Below are 18,800 nucleotides of genomic sequence, written 5' to 3' on the forward strand. Positions count from 1 at the left end.
ACGTCACTGTTGCTAGTAGGAGCATCAGACGTCACTGTTGCTAGTAGGAGCATCAGACGTCACTGTTGCTAGTAGGAGCATCAGACGTCACTGTTGCTAGTAGGAGCATCAGACGTCACTGTTGCTAGTAGGAGCATCAGACGTCACTGTTGCTAGTAGGAGCATCAGACGTCACTGTTGCTAGTAGGAGCATCAGACGTCACTGTTGCTAGTAGGAGCATCAGACGTCACTGTTGCTAGTAGGAGCATCAGACGTCACTGTTGTTAGTATCAGTGTCTCTTGACATGCGTCTCCACGAAGAAGCCCAGGCAGTGACACACAGCAAAGCTTGCTCTCCAGGAATTCCCATCTCACAGACCGGGTCTGAAAGAAGGAGACCAATATCACATGGTGGGACACCAAGCATAAACTTCCAACAAAATGACATTTTCCTCAGAGCGAAAACTACAGACTTATATACTGTTACAAATAGGGACATGACAAACCATTGACATTACAAGCAACAATCCATGTCATGCAGGTACGCTGACATGCAATCAGCCAAGTCACTGAGCCTGACCACTTGGTCCATAAAGTTGTCTCTTACGCTTCTAGGGACCAATTCTAACCTGGAACCACACATTTCTATTGGACCAATCAACCATTTCATCTTCGGGAGGGATTTGTGTTTCAGACAATTGTTTTCAGTCAGCGCTTCCAGATAAACAGATTAACAATGGTCCACGATATTTTCAAAAACATCAAACCTTTTCAACAGGTGTGAAGTTTGCCTTGAGGAAGCCAACCCTCCCATCCTTGACTGTGAGCCCTTGCTCCCGACACGCCGCCTCCGCCTCCGCCTCTGTGTCCCACCCCAGCAGCTGGATGAGTCGACTCACGGGAAAACTACAGTTTTTGCTGCTGTATGCTGTACACAGGGTCTTTAGGCCATACCTGTCGGAGACACGTTATCATTAATACTGCTGTACGCTGTACACTGGGTCTTTAGGCCATACCTGTCGAAGACACATTATCATTAATACTGCTGTACTTGGTACACAGGGTCTTTAGGCCGTACCTGTCGGAGACACGTTATCATTAATACTGCTGTACGCTGTACACCGGGTCTTTAGGCCATACCTGTCGAAGACACATTATCATTAATACTGCTGTACTTGGTACACAGGGTCTTTAGGCCGTACCTGTCGGGGACACATTATCATTAATACTGCTGTACACTGCACACATGGTCTTTAGGCCGTACCTGTCGGGGACACATTATCATTAATACTGCAGTACGTGGGACACAGGGTCTTTAGGCCGTACCTGTCGGAGACACATTATCATTAATACTGCTGTACAGAGCACACAGGGTCTTTAGGCCGTACCTGTCGGAGACACATTAGAAGTAAGCATACTCACGACTGTATGTTGGCAAGATGGCGGTGCAGGGCACACAGACACAGCATGCTGGGAAGCTGGGCAGCGAGGCGGAGGACTCGTAGCGTGTTGCCGAGCAGATAGCTGATGCTGATTTGGTAGGTGATATGGCACAGCTGGTGACATCTGAGTAAAGGAGAGGAACACAGCGTTAGACATTGGCACCAGTCCTGTGCACAGTGCACATCGGTCCATCGGTAGAGCGTCCGCCTGGAGAGCAGACGTTAAAAGATGTTGCTTGTTGTTACAAGGTCTATACCGGGCTAAAAGAGGCTTAAACAAGGATTGGTCGGCTCGGAGTCAGTATTCTTTGTCTGAGTGGGGTATTCATGCTAAGCTGTGGCATGGTATCTAGGTGGACTAGGACTAGAAATCAGCAGCAGTCCGGACAAGTACAAGCAGCCACACGCACACATACGTGCATGCACGTCGCCATATAAGTGCAATAATCTTGGACTCGACGTTTACCCAATTTCACCTCACCTCACCTCACAGCTCACAAATCAGGTGAATTTACGCAACGTCGGTCGCGGAGAGTCCTTGGATGGGTGCCCAGGCTTGGCTCCTGGGAGTTTGTTCGGCTTCGATCCTGGCCCACACTGAAGCACATGTAACACATGTGGCATCTTCTTGGGCAAATGACTTTGTTCAAAATGTGCCTGAGTTCACCCAACAGTGAATGGGTACCCGGTATGATGAGATGGCAATGTGGTTGTTAACTTGTTGTATACTCCCCATGGAGCTGAGAATGATTCTTGAGTGCACACTGATCGAGTGACCAGGGTAATGATAGCGTTTTTCAGCATGCCCCTGAGTGGTGTGGAAATATGCGCAATATAAATGGCCTAATATTATATTGTCCTTGCCAAACTGCCCTATAGTTAAGGTATCAAAGCATTACAGTATTTTTCCCTATCAATGGATCAGTGTGCACGCTCGTTCTCATCTCCCTGGGGAGTATACAACTCAAGCAGCCCTTGAGGTACCAGAAGGTGAACACTCACATTACAATCGCATCCTACCGGGTACCCATTCACTGCTCGGTGAACAGAGGCTCTCAAGAGTCAAGCCACAGAAAAACGCGTCACCCATGCAACTACTCTCTGTGACCAATGTGGCCCATCTTCCTGAGGCAAGGGAGTTAACTGACTTTGAAAGTCCAGTATCCATCCTTACCAACCTAGACTGGAATTATGGAGTTTCATGTTTTTAATCTAGGTGCTCAAGTGATTCAATGCACATCAGGAGGTAAAATACTTTTATTACAACAAAGATCATTATTATGAATGAAATAGTTTTGACTAGGATTTGTTTGTTTGTCGTCGTTTAAAGCCGCACTCAGCAATATTCCAGCGGTCTTTAAATAATCGAGTCTGGATCAGACAATCCAGTGATTGACATCATGAGCATCGATATACGCAATTGGAATACGATGACATGCATCAAACCACCCAATCTCATTAGTCGCCTTTTACGACAAGCATAGTCGCCTTGTACGGCAAGCATGGGTTGCTGAAGACCTATTTTACCAAAGATCTTCATGGGTGTCTTGAGCCTCCATTTTGTTTGAAGCATAACAAGGTATTTGAGAGGTGGAATCTGATTGTCAGTAGGGAGGACATAGAAGAGACATAACTCATCATAGCCACTGCTAGCACTATGATTGAACCATGAAATTCTAACCAAGTTCGGCAAGGGTGGAAACTGGACTTTTAAAAGTCAGTTAACTCCCTTGCCTCGGGAAGATGAACGTGGCCCAGTTCCCCTGATTTGTTTCCTCTGTACGCAGGAAGTGCCCCACAATTCTACTTGAAACAGGTCATGTGGTTGGAGGTGCAGGTGGTTCAGACATTCGCTGTGCACAGTTGGAGGGCTGGGACGGGTAACTCGGGTACCTGGGTCGGGTGGGTACTGAGTAAGACCCGGGTACCCACAGGACTATCCGGAACAGTGGTTAGTCACGTGATTTATTGTTTAATGACAAAAATTAACTTGAACTGTATGGTTACACTACAAACCACTAATGTTTGCATTTCTTTCTGACTATATGCACCCATTCCTGCTGATATTTTCATATGGTTGAAGAAAGATATATCTTAATTCAGCTTCAGTGTATGAATGACCAGATTGTTTAAATGTATCTAAATACTATTTGCCAGGGCTATGCTACAAATGTTCCCAATTGAGACATCTCTGAGACCTACAGTAGGTACCCCGGTAGGGTCGGGTAATAGGGGGGTGGGTACCTGGGAAGTAAATTTCCTCTCATCCCACCCCTAACTTGTTGTTACCTGTAGCGTGGCATTAAGGGGATTAAATAAGAACTGGCTGGGTCGGAGTCAGTGTTCTGTCTGAGTTGGATGTTGATATATAATTGCAATAATCTTTAACGTGACAATAAACCCCATTTCACCTGACCTCGTATTTATCAACAGCTTAATGACAAAAAGTAACTCAAACACCATGGTCCTTTCTTTCTGACTGTGCGGCCATTCTTTCTGACTTTTCATATGTTTGAATAAAGATGTAACTTCAGTGTATGCATGATCAGATTGTTTAATACATGTATGTAAACACGTTTATCCCTGGCTAGGGGAAAAGAACATTCCCAATCGGACATCTCGAGGCATCTCTTGAGACCTACTGTGGGTACCCGGGTAGGGTCAGGTAATAGGGGGTTGGGTACCCGGGTAGTAAATTTGGACTCGTCCCAGCCCTACAGAGTTGCTTCCCTTAGTCACACCAGAAACCTATGATTGTGGATTTGAATCCCAGTTCACCCTGATTATGTTTCTAGATTTGTCAGCATCATCATTCTGCTACATCAACCAAGAAGACTTACCTTAAAGATTTAGGAAGCTGCAGGAAGTGTCTGAGTGCGTCTGTGTCTCCGAGGTTATATAGGAGGTAGACACTCTCGAACTCTGCCTGTCTTTGGTGAGCATTGTCTGTTGTTGTGTCTGTGTGTCTGTTACGAGATTCTGTGTCTGATAAACTACACAGTCTCAAACCATCCTCCAAGTGAGTCAGACCAGATGTACTGTTGTCTGTATCTGTGTGTCTGATGTTTGTGTGTCTGTTGTCAGCTGGACTACAATCAGCTTGTCGGCCTCCTGTCTGATCAGACACATGTCTGACACTTCTCCGCCAAGCGTCTGAACTCTGTCTGGTGTCTGCCTCGTCCATCTGTCCTGTGTCTGTGTGTGAGTACAGATACAGTAGCCTCTTCAGACACTCCTGTGTGTGCTGTGAGTTGATCACGGGATCATAGGTGTCCAGACCATGTTCACACAACCTGCAACAGAGTGAATGATTGAGTTGGGTTTAACGCCGCTTTTAACAGTATTCCAGTTATATCACGGTGTGTCAGCTTAATGTGGGAGGAAAGTCCGAGTGATGCAGGTCTCAGACCACTTCGGTGAAACCCACGAGCACGGGTATAGTGCTGACAAACCTAGAAACAATCAGGGTGAATTTTCATCCCATCCGCCCTTTTTACAGTATTAAAGAAGTTGTTATCCATAAAAATTGTGTCTATCTTGTCATCCGTCAACTTCTAAGTAATGCCTATCAAACAAGTTAATCAGGGTGAACCTACAATCATAGGTTTCTTGCGTGCCCAAGGAACGCAACTCTGCACAGTGAATTGTGGCGCCTTAGGCAACTGGTCCACCCGTGCCCATCCTGCAACAGACATCTCACACACTTCACAGGAAGGGTTGACAAGGGGAGCTTCTCAACAGAATCTCTAAAGACACTATTGTCCTACAATGGCAAATAGAATTCTCCCTGTGCCTCTGCCAACATAGAGGAATGCCTAGCTGTACCAAACTTGGGATCAATTCATTCACATCCACTATATCTTTGGAAACTTTATCAATTCAATTCTTTGTTGTATTAAAGGCCACAATTTGGATGAATCTAGGCTCCAATATTGCCTAAGGGAGAAAACATTGCAGAGCAACCAAGTACTTGAAGAGATCTTGTTGAATCAACCCGCCTGTATGCATCATTAAAACATACAGATGACACACTGACTACCCACCTATATGCATCATAAACATAGAGATGACACAGTATCTACCCATCTATATGCAGCACACACATGGAGATGACACAGTGTCTACCCATCTATATGCAGCACACACATGGAGATGACACAGTGTCTACCAACCTATATGCAGCACACACATGGAGATGACACAGTATCTACCCACCTATATGCAGCACACACAAGGAGATGACAGAGCGACTACCAACCTACATGCAGCACACACATGGAGATGACAGAGTGGCTACACACCTACATGCAGCACACACATGAAGATGACACATTATCTACCAACCTACATGCAGCACACACATGGAGATGACATAGTGACTACCCACCTATATGCAGCACACACAGGGAGATGACACATTATCTACCCACATATATGCAGCACACACATGGAGATGACACAGTGTCTACCAACCTACATGCAGCACACACATGGAGATGACACAGTATCTACCCACCTATATGCAGCACACACATGGAGATGACATAGACTGACTACCAACCTATATGCAGCACACACATGGAGATGACACAGTATCTACCCACCTATATGCAGCACACACATGGAGATGACACAGTGTCTACCCACCTATATGCAGCACACACAAGGAGATGACAGAGTGACTACCAACCTATATGCAGCACACACATGGAGATGACAGAGTGACTACACACCTACATGTAGCACACACATGGAGATGACACAGTGACTACCCACCTATATGCAGAACACATATGGAGATGACATAGTGACTACCCACCTATATGCAGCACACACATGGAGATGACACAGTGTCTACCCACCTATATGCAGCACACACAAAGAAAATGACAGAGTGTCTACCCACCTATATCCAGCACACACATGGAGTTGACAGAGACTGACTACCCACCTACATGCAGCACACACATGGAGATGACACAGTGTCTACCCACCTATATGCAGCACACACAAGGAGATGACAGAGTGACTACCCACCTATATGCAGCACACACATGGAGATGACACAGTATCTACCCACCTATATGCAGCACAGACATGCAGATGACACAGTGTCTACCAACCTATATGCAGCACACACATGGAGATGACAGAGTGACTACCAACCTATATGCAGCACACACATGGAGATGACAGAGTGACCACCCACCTATATGCAGCACACACATGGAGATGACACAGTGTCTACCCACCTATATGCAGCACACACATGGAGATGACATAGACTGACTACCCACCTATATGCAGCACACACATGGAGATGACAGAGACTGACTACCCACCTATATGCAGCACACACATGGAGATGACAGAGACTGACTACCCACCTATATGCAGCACACACATGGAGATGACACAGTGTCTACCAACCTACATGCAGCACACACATGGAGATGACACAGTATCTACCCACCTATATGCAGCACACACATGGAGATGACATAGACTGACTACCAACCTATATGCAGCACACACATGGAGATGACACAGTATCTACCCACCTATATGCAGCACACACATGGAGAAGACACAGTGTCTACCCACCTATATGCAGCACACACAAGGAGATGACAGAGTGACTACCCACCTATATGCAGCACACACATGGAGATGACACAGTATCTACCCACCTATATGCAGCACAGACATGCAGATGACACAGTGTCTACCAACCTATATGCAGCACACACATGGAGATGACAGAGTGACTACCAACCTATATGCAGCACACACATGGAGATGACAGAGTGACTACACACCTATATGCAGCACACACATGGAGATGACACAGTGACTACCCACCTATATGCAGAACACATATGGAGATGACATAGTGACTACCCACCTATATGCAGCACACACATGGAGATGACACAGTGTCTACCCACCTATATGCAGCACACACAAAGAAAATGACAGAGTGTCTACCCACCTATATCCAGCACACACATGGAGTTGACAGAGACTGACTACCCACCTACATGCAGCACACACATGGAGATGACACAGTGTCTACCCACCTATATGCAGCACACACAAGGAGATGACAGAGTGACTACCCACCTATATGCAGCACACACATGGAGATGACACAGTATCTACCCACCTATATGCAGCACAGACATGCAGATGACACAGTGTCTACCAACCTATATGCAGCACACACATGGAGATGACAGAGTGACTACCAACCTATATGCAGCACACACATGGAGATGACAGAGTGACCACCCACCTATATGCAGCACACACATGGAGATGACAGAGACTGACTACCCACCTATATGCAGCACACACATGGAGATGACAGAGACTGACTACCCACCTATATGCAGCACACACATGGAGATGACACAGTGTCTACCCACCTATATGCAGCATACACATGGAGATGACAGAGACTGACTACCCACCTATATGCAGCACACACATGGAGATGACATAGACTGACTACCCACCTATATGCAGCACACACATGGAGATGACAGAGACTGACTACCCACCTATATGCAGCACACACATGGAGATGACATAGACTGACTACCCACCTATATGCAGCACACACATGGAGATGACACAGTATCTACCCACCTATATGCAGCACAGACATGCAGATGACACAGTGTCTACCAACCTATATGCAGCACACACATGGAGATGACAGAGTGACTACCCACCTATATGCAGCACACACATGGAGATGACAGAGTGACCACCCACCTATATGCAGCACACACATGGAGATGACACAGTGTCTACCCACCTATATGCAGCACACACATGGAGATGACATAGACTGACTACCCACCTATATGCAGCACACACATGGAGATGACAGAGACTGACTACCCACCTATATGCAGCACACACATGGAGATGACAGAGACTGACTACCCACCTATATGCAGCACACACATGGAGATGACACAGTGTCTACCCACCTATATGCAGCATACACATGGAGATGACAGAGACTGACTACCCACCTATATGCAGCACACACATGGAGATGACATAGACTGACTACCCACCTATATGCAGCACACACATGGAGATGACACAGTGACTACCCACCTATATGCAGAACACATATGGAGATGACATAGTGACTACCCACCTATATGCAGCACACACATGGAGATGACACAGTGTCTACCCACCTATATGCAGCACACACAAAGAAAATGACAGAGTGTCTACCCACCTATATCCAGCACACACATGGAGTTGACAGAGACTGACTACCCACCTACATGCAGCACACACATGGAGATGACACAGTGTCTACCCACCTATATGCAGCACACACAAGGAGATGACAGAGTGACTACCCACCTATATGCAGCACACACATGGAGATGACACAGTATCTACCCACCTATATGCAGCACAGACATGCAGATGACACAGTGACTACCCACCTATATGCAGAACACATATGGAGATGACAGAGTGACTACCAACCTATATGCAGCACACACATGGAGATGACAGAGTGACTACCAACCTATATGCAGCACACACATGGAGATGACAGAGACTGACTACCCACCTATATGCAGCACACACATGGAGATGACAGAGACTGACTACCCACCTATATGCAGCACACACATGGAGATGACACAGTGTCTACCCACCTATATGCAGCATACACATGGAGATGACAGAGACTGACTACCCACCTATATGCAGCACACACATGGAGATGACATAGACTGACTACCCACCTATATGCAGCACACACATGGAGATGACAGAGACTGACTACCCACCTATATGCAGCACACACATGGAGATGACATAGACTGACTACCCACCTATATGCAGCACACACATGGAGATGACACAGTATCTACCCACCTATATGCAGCACAGACATGCAGATGACACAGTGTCTACCAACCTATATGCAGCACACACATGGAGATGACAGAGTGACTACCCACCTATATGCAGCACACACATGGAGATGACAGAGTGACCACCCACCTATATGCAGCACACACATGGAGATGACACAGTGTCTACCCACCTATATGCAGCACACACATGGAGATGACATAGACTGACTACCCACCTATATGCAGCACACACATGGAGATGACAGAGACTGACTACCCACCTATATGCAGCACACACATGGAGATGACAGAGACTGACTACCCACCTATATGCAGCACACACATGGAGATGACACAGTGTCTACCCACCTATATGCAGCACACACATGGAGATGACATAGACTGACTACCCACCTATATGCAGCACACACATGGAGATGACACAGTGACTACCCACCTATATGCAGAACACATATGGAGATGACATAGTGACTACCCACCTATATGCAGCACACACATGGAGATGACACAGTGTCTACCCACCTATATGCAGCACACACAAAGAAAATGACAGAGTGTCTACCCACCTATATCCAGCACACACATGGAGTTGACAGAGACTGACTACCCACCTACATGCAGCACACACATGGAGATGACACAGTGTCTACCCACCTATATGCAGCACACACAAGGAGATGACAGAGTGACTACCCACCTATATGCAGCACACACATGGAGATGACACAGTATCTACCCACCTATATGCAGCACAGACATGCAGATGACACAGTGTCTACCCACCTATATGCAGCACACACAAGGAGATGACAGAGTGACTACCAACCTATATGCAGCACACACATGGAGATGACACAGTATCTACCCACCTATATGCAGCACAGACATGCAGATGACACAGTGACTACCCACCTATATGCAGAACACATATGGAGATGACAGAGTGACTACCAACCTATATGCAGCACACACATGGAGATGACAGAGTGACCACCCACCTATATGCAGCACACACATGGAGATGACAGAGACTGACTACCCACCTATATGCAGCACACACATGGAGATGACAGAGACTGACTACCCACCTATATGCAGCACACACATGGAGATGACACAGTGTCTACCCACCTATATGCAGCATACACATGGAGATGACAGAGACTGACTACCCACCTATATGCAGCACACACATGGAGATGACATAGACTGACTACCCACCTATATGCAGCACACACATGGAGATGACAGAGACTGACTACCCACCTATATGCAGCACACACATGGAGATGACATAGACTGACTACCCACCTATATGCAGCACACACATGGAGATGACACAGTATCTACCCACCTATATGCAGCACAGACATGCAGATGACACAGTGTCTACCAACCTATATGCAGCACACACATGGAGATGACAGAGTGACTACCCACCTATATGCAGCACACACATGGAGATGACAGAGTGACCACCCACCTATATGCAGCACACACATGGAGATGACACAGTGTCTACCCACCTATATGCAGCACACACATGGAGATGACATAGACTGACTACCCACCTATATGCAGCACACACATGGAGATGACAGAGACTGACTACCCACCTATATGCAGCACACACATGGAGATGACAGAGACTGACTACCCACCTATATGCAGCACACACATGGAGATGACACAGTGTCTACCCACCTATATGCAGCACACACATGGAGATGACATAGACTGACTACCCACCTATATGCAGCACACACATGGAGATGACACAGTGACTACCCACCTATATGCAGAACACATATGGAGATGACATAGTGACTACCCACCTATATGCAGCACACACATGGAGATGACACAGTGTCTACCCACCTATATGCAGCACACACAAAGAAAATGACAGAGTGTCTACCCACCTATATCCAGCACACACATGGAGTTGACAGAGACTGACTACCCACCTACATGCAGCACACACATGGAGATGACACAGTGTCTACCCACCTATATGCAGCACACACAAGGAGATGACAGAGTGACTACCCACCTATATGCAGCACACACATGGAGATGACACAGTATCTACCCACCTATATGCAGCACAGACATGCAGATGACACAGTGTCTACCCACCTATATGCAGCACACACAAGGAGATGACAGAGTGACTACCAACCTATATGCAGCACACACATGGAGATGACACAGTATCTACCCACCTATATGCAGCACAGACATGCAGATGACACAGTGACTACCCACCTATATGCAGAACACATATGGAGATGACAGAGTGACTACCAACCTATATGCAGCACACACATGGAGATGACAGAGTGACCACCCACCTATATGCAGCACACACATGGAGATGACAGAGACTGACTACCCACCTATATGCAGCACACACATGGAGATGACAGAGACTGACTACCCACCTATATGCAGCACACACATGGAGATGACACAGTGTCTACCCACCTATATGCAGCATACACATGGAGATGACAGAGACTGACTACCCACCTATATGCAGCACACACATGGAGATGACATAGACTGACTACCCACCTATATGCAGCACACACATGGAGATGACAGAGACTGACTACCCACCTATATGCAGCACACACATGGAGATGACATAGACTGACTACCCACCTATATGCAGCACACACATGGAGATGACACAGTATCTACCCACCTATATGCAGCACAGACATGCAGATGACACAGTGTCTACCAACCTATATGCAGCACACACATGGAGATGACAGAGTGACTACCCACCTATATGCAGCACACACATGGAGATGACAGAGTGACCACCCACCTATATGCAGCACACACATGGAGATGACACAGTGTCTACCCACCTATATGCAGCACACACATGGAGATGACATAGACTGACTACCCACCTATATGCAGCACACACATGGAGATGACAGAGACTGACTACCCACCTATATGCAGCACACACATGGAGATGACAGAGACTGACTACCCACCTATATGCAGCACACACATGGAGATGACACAGTGTCTACCCACCTATATGCAGCACACACATGGAGATGACATAGACTGACTACCCACCTATATGCAGCACACACATGGAGATGACACAGTGACTACCCACCTATATGCAGAACACATATGGAGATGACATAGTGACTACCCACCTATATGCAGCACACACATGGAGATGACACAGTGTCTACCCACCTATATGCAGCACACACAAAGAAAATGACAGAGTGTCTACCCACCTATATCCAGCACACACATGGAGTTGACAGAGACTGACTACCCACCTACATGCAGCACACACATGGAGATGACACAGTGTCTACCCACCTATATGCAGCACACACAAGGAGATGACAGAGTGACTACCCACCTATATGCAGCACACACATGGAGATGACACAGTATCTACCCACCTATATGCAGCACACACATGCAGATGACACAGTGTCTACCAACCTATATGCAGCACACACATGGAGATGACAGAGTGACTACCAACCTATATGCAGCACACACATGGAGATGACAGAGTGACCACCCACCTATATGCAGCACACACATGGAGATGACAGAGACTGACTACCCACCTATATGCAGCACACACATGGAGATGACACAGTGTCTACCCACCTATATGCAGCATACACATGGAGATGACAGAGACTGACTACCCACCTATATGCAGCACACACATGGAGATGACATAGACTGACTACCCACCTATATGCAGCACACACATGGAGATGACAGAGACTGACTACCCACCTATATGCAGCACACACATGGAGATGACATAGACTGACTACCCACCTATATGCAGCACACACATGGAGATGACACAGTATCTACCCACCTATATGCAGCACAGACATGCAGATGACACAGTGTCTACCAACCTATATGCAGCACACACATGGAGATGACAGAGTGACTACCCACCTATATGCAGCACACACATGGAGATGACAGAGTGACCACCCACCTATATGCAGCACACACATGGAGATGACACAGTGTCTACCCACCTATATGCAGCACACACATGGAGATGACATAGACTGACTACCCACCTATATGCAGCACACACATGGAGATGACAGAGACTGACTACCCACCTATATGCAGCACACACATGGAGATGACAGAGACTGACTACCCACCTATATGCAGCACACACATGGAGATGACACAGTGTCTACCCACCTATATGCAGCATACACATGGAGATGACAGAGACTGACTACCCACCTATATGCAGCACACACATGGAGATGACATAGACTGACTACCCACCTATATGCAGCACACACATGGAGATGACAGAGACTGACTACCCACCTATATGCAGCACACACATGGAGATGACATAGACTGACTACCCACCTATATGCAGCATACACATGGAAGCTGACACAGGCCTCAAGGATAATGATGGCATCATGGCCTTTGATGTCCTGGATAACCATGTCTTGTCGGATGGCTCTCAGACGGTCAAACACAAAGTCATACACCTCGTTCCACCCGGATTTCTGAGTGTGGTGCCGGGAAATTATACTGGAACAGACAACAGCAGACAAGTACAGCATGCATCATCAGGTGAGTGGAAGGTCCATGGTTTGATTCCCAGGCCACGTCATACCAAATGAGGTCTGTCGGGTAGCCTAGCGGTTCATTCGTCATGCCGAAGACCCGGGTTCGATTCCCGACATGGGTACAATATGTGAAGCCCATTTCTGGTGTGCCCCGCCGTGATATTGCCGGAATATTGCTAAAAGCTGCGTAAAACCATACTCACTCACTCACTCATACCAAAAGACATGATCTGGTTAAATGTGCCACACCAATTGTCCTGTGCTTAATCTAAAATTCAAAATGTTTGTTCGAAGAAAAAGAAAGGGTAACCAGTGGTAGAAACTAACATTTTTAGTCCACTAGTCCTTATAATGATAGCTTATAGCAAAAGCTTCAAAAGAATGGCAAATTTTGACTCGTCCTTATGTTACCATAACTATTGGGCACTTTGGCAAGGACTACAGGACTAGTGCCAATTCCAAACACTTGTAACATTTAAGGAGGAAAAAGTATGTAAAGCCAGTGTCTCTACGAAGAGTAATCCTAATTCCTATTATTATTGCTGCTACTACTACTATTACTAATAATAATGATAATAATATACCACTTAAAAATATACCAGATATATAGCACGAGACTCCACACTATGTATTCTCAAGAAGCCCCCGTAAAGGTTTGTTTGTTCGTTTCTTGTATAACGCCTCACTCAGCAATATTCTTGCCATATGACGGCTGTCTGTAAATAATCAAGTCTAGACCAGACAATCCAGTGATTGACATCATGAGCATCGATCACGGCAACAGTGATATGCGGCAAGCATGGGTTGCTGAGGACCGATTCTAACCCTGGATCTTCACAGGTGGACCGTCAAGGGATCCGTGTACATTCTCAACTCCCTGGTGATCATACATCCCAAACTGCCTGTAACAGTTTCGTTTTCCGTCAGTTTTATTCAGTTCCAGTTTGTAGCAAAATTAAAGCATTGAGAACTGGTTCAGAATACCAACTGTCACCCCTGTTCATCAATGAGGACTACCACCATAATCGAAGTTTGACTTGTCCTCAGCAAAAGTCCACTAGTCTCGGACTAGTGGTCTAGCATAAATATCAAAGCCTGCATTGAGGTGTTCACCTACTTAGTGAACAGGAAGCTGATGGTTTGGTGAAGAATTCGGGGAGGTCGCAAAGCACAAGGGTCGGGGTCAGCACGACCAGCAGCCGGGCGGGAGTATTCCTTCACAGCAGAGGTCAGGTCACCTCGAGGTCTGTCGACAAATAGGACGGTTATCGAATAAGGGCATATAACTTGTGCATGTGGTCAATATGTTACAGTCAAATCTATAATCTGGCAAAGGTGACTATGCTTATCGTAAAAGGCGACTAACGTGATCGGGTTGTCAGGCTCGCTGACTTGGTTTAATGCATGTCATCGATCCCAATTGCGTGGATCGAGGGTCATGATATTAATCACTTGATTGACTGGTCCAGACTCGTTTATTTACAGCTATATGCGGCGTTAAACAACAAACAAACAAACATGATGCAGCCTGTGAAACAAATTTTTGTACCAGACTAACCAGTGATCAATATGTTTTTGTTTGTTTTGTTTATTTGTTTAACGCCTCACTCAGCAATATTCCAGCTATATGACGGCGGTCTTTAAATAATCGAGTCTGACCAAGACAATCCAGTGATTGATATCATGAGCGTCGATCCACGCAAATGGGATCGATGACATGCATCAACCATGTTAGAGAGCCTGATCCCCTCTTACAACTAGCATAGGTTGCTGAGGACCTATTCTATCTCAGAACTCAGATTATGGTATGATAGCTCCTGATGCCTACCTGGCCCGACCTCGACCTTGACCCCGACCTCGACCTCGACCTCTGCCGACTGACTTCTTCCCTTGGGGCAGTTCCAGTTGATGCAGTAGACCCTCCCGCTCTCTCCTGACAAACAAACAAAAGGATCACACCTAAATACACTCAGTGAGTTTGAGTGAGTGAGTTTGATTTTACGCCGCCTTTAGCAATATTCCAGCAATATCACGGCAGGGGACACCAGAAATAGGCTTCACACATTGTACCCATGTTGGTCTCGAACCCGGGTCTTCGGCGTGACGAGCGAACACTTTAACCACTAGGCTACCCGACCGCCCACTAAATACACTCAGAGTTTAGTCTTTGCCAAAACCTCATGTTTGGGTTTGGTTTGTTGTTTAACGCCACACTCAGCAATATTCCAGCTATATGACAGCAGTCTGTAAATAATCAAGTCTGGACCAGACAATTCAGTGATTAACATCATGAGCATCGATCCATGAAATGGGATACGATGACATACATCAACCAAGACAGCAAACCTGACAACCCGAGCCTCTTACAATAAGCAAAGTCACCATTTACCAATTTAGAGTGGTTAAATCTACAGGTTAAATTTTACAGTGTTCCCGCTGGCTTCTGAAAGTGTCAGTCCTTTAAAAAATACCTGTTCCCTCTAATTTTTGTCAGTCCCAACTTTAAACAAATAATAAAATGTCTGAAAATAACCGGTTTCAATGCAATGAGGTTATCTCTGAAGTAACATAGTTAGATCTACGTATCATTCACACAAAATTCAGTCACAATTCTGCCTTTTTTGTGTGAATAATTCGAGAAGAAGTTGCAAGAAAAATAAATTTAACCTCAAGGCAAAGCAAAGGTGAATGCATGATGGTAACACACAAGCTGACTGTTCACAGATTTATAAGGTCCTTTTTTTGCTGGTCCACAGGGACTGGCAGTCATATTAAATACCGAACCAATCCTAATTTTACCGGTAAAAAAACTGGTAATTACATTGTGTTTATCTCCTTATATTAATCATTAACCAAAACGAAAGCAAATAAAAAAATAATCCAAAGTTTTTTTTCCTGAGTTTGTTTCGTATTTTAACATTGTTGATTCAATTATACGACTGATGATCTATTGAACTTGATCCTATCACTGCGTTGATCGAAGGACGTATCATCAATGAAATCAAAATCAACCATTAATCAGTAACTTGTCGGTAACTGTCACACGCTATGACTAGACCACGACAATGCTCGAAAACCGAACAATCACTGAACGAAATCGGAAGTATTTCATCACAGTCAGACAGTCACTCACATTTTGAATTCTTCCACCGGGCACATGGTCTGACATCTGCCTACAACACGAGGCACTTCGTCCATGTTGATCAGCGCTCAATGAACTGGAAATGGAACCTGCCCGTGTTTACTTTCGGTGAGCGCTCATCTTTAAAGGGAAGTAACTTCGCCAACTGCCAACCGCTAAGAAGTACTTTGTGTCAGTCTACTTGCAAGCGTTTTTCCACCTGTTCTTCTCTGGGGCAAAAGATCTGAATCGCTATTGTAGATTGTAGGGGTTATAGCGAAAACGGCACCTCAGCAAAACGTCACCGGGCGAAAACGGCACCGATTGGCGAAAACGGCTACTATTGCCTGTCGAAAACGGTACCTTATTATTTTACACCTTGGTCAAATAAATGATAATAAACTTACATAAAACAAGTAAGAAATTAGACCCCTTCTCCAATTTACTCGCCGAATCTGATTGGTATGCGCAGTTAACTTAATGTGAAAACACTATAGCTTTGAAGTTTTAAGTACTTTTACTCAATTTAAGCTAACATGGTGCTGACAGATCACAATTATTCATAATGGCCTTTCGACGTGTTGCATGCGAGAAGAATGTCAGAGAAAATCAACATGCTGTATCCTGTGATAATTGTGACCAGTGGTCCCATATCGTGTAGGTGGAACCGGACTTTCTGTAGCCAGTTACAGAGAAAAGACTTCCCTTTCCGCTGTTTGAGATGCGTAGATCCCATCATTGAAGAGGTGATCGGTAACTTTGATGTCAGTTTCCAATCAGAACATGCAGAAGAAATGAGAGTACCAAACCAGGTACCAGGACAGTGTTGACAGCTATTCAAGTCCGAGTTGAGGTATTAATATTGTTGTTATAACTGATTTGTGTAATTGTTCTCGGTAATTTACAATAAGCTGTCAATTACATGTTGAATAGTTTATTGTTACAGTAGAGTAAATGAACGTATTATCTTTTAGGTAAAGGAACCAGCTGTTGAAAACATCTACAAATCGGGCGCCAGTATCGTTGAAGATGCTCAACAGAGACTCGTCGACCCTGATCAGGCTGGTGGACGCCCAAACCACTCAACCCTCATTCGCATGGCGAACTGAACCCGGGAACTGTTGCGCCCCAAAGAGCCGAGGACATTGGACTTGGAGGTACAAATAATAATAAAATAAACTACATAATGCTATTGTATAAATTCTCAGAATAACCGCAATATTGTAACATAACGAATATTGTTTTTTAACTTCTATTCATATTTTCAGATAGCCGAGGACTTCTTACCTGTTCGTGTAAATACATCACATACATCCAATAACATGTAAATACATCAAATACCATGTAAATAAACCACATATATTACTACAAAAATTGTTCTTATCATTATTAAAAATAGAGGTGCCGTATTAACAGATTAAAATAAAAAATGCAGCAAAGAGGGTTTGGGTGATCCTGGCACAGTCAGACTGGTTAGGCTCATTATAGGCTCAGGGCCCTTGGCCCCTCTACAGGCAGCGAATGGGACTTCTCCCAGGAAGCGCTGCCTAGTCGAACCCACCCAGAACTTTTCGGAGAATGTGAAGACTCCCCAACACTGCAGCATTCTGCATTACCCAGATTGTCAGAAGGACTGTATTCCTGGTAGGAAACCCGGGTACTCTCCCAATGTCAGTCAACAGATTGGGAGGTACCAAACCT

At 45.5% G+C, this 18,800-nt stretch overlaps 1 protein-coding gene across 1 annotated transcript; it reads right to left on the bottom strand.

The window, feature by feature from the left end:
- Nucleotides 1-158: 158 nt before the first annotated feature.
- On the bottom strand, nucleotides 159-17,240 carry LOC139460476 (SAC3 domain-containing protein 1-like). The gene is made up of 8 exons (XM_071241956.1): nucleotides 17,112-17,240; nucleotides 15,807-15,911; nucleotides 15,096-15,224; nucleotides 13,770-13,940; nucleotides 4,263-4,715; nucleotides 1,403-1,546; nucleotides 748-934; nucleotides 159-364 (listed from the first exon to the last, which is right to left on the bottom strand). The coding sequence occupies exons 1-8, from the start codon at nucleotides 17,174-17,176 to the stop codon at nucleotides 221-223; spliced, it is 1,398 nt and encodes a 465-aa protein (XP_071098057.1). The 5' UTR covers nucleotides 17,177-17,240; the 3' UTR covers nucleotides 159-220.
- Nucleotides 17,241-18,800: the final 1,560 nt, after the last annotated feature.

The sequence above is a fragment of the Haliotis cracherodii genome, unplaced genomic scaffold, assembly GCF_022045235.1.
Source record: "Haliotis cracherodii isolate W230 unplaced genomic scaffold, xgHalCrac1.p SCAF_14, whole genome shotgun sequence".
NCBI classification, from domain to species: domain Eukaryota; kingdom Metazoa; phylum Mollusca; class Gastropoda; order Lepetellida; family Haliotidae; genus Haliotis; species Haliotis cracherodii.

Excerpts from the sequence above, each read along its gene's own strand:
- LOC139460476 (XM_071241956.1), bottom strand. The coding sequence starts at position 17,176 with ATGGACGAAGTGCCTCGTGTTGTAGGCAGATGTCAGACCATGTGCCCG. Across the intron at positions 15,225-15,806 it reads CAAGGTCGAGGTCGGGCCAG|ACCTCGAGGTGACCTGACCT; the intron begins GTAGGCATCAGG and ends ATTTGTCGACAG. Across the intron at positions 365-747 it reads ACTTCACACCTGTTGAAAAG|ACCCGGTCTGTGAGATGGGA; the intron begins GTTTGATGTTTT and ends TCCTTCTTTCAG.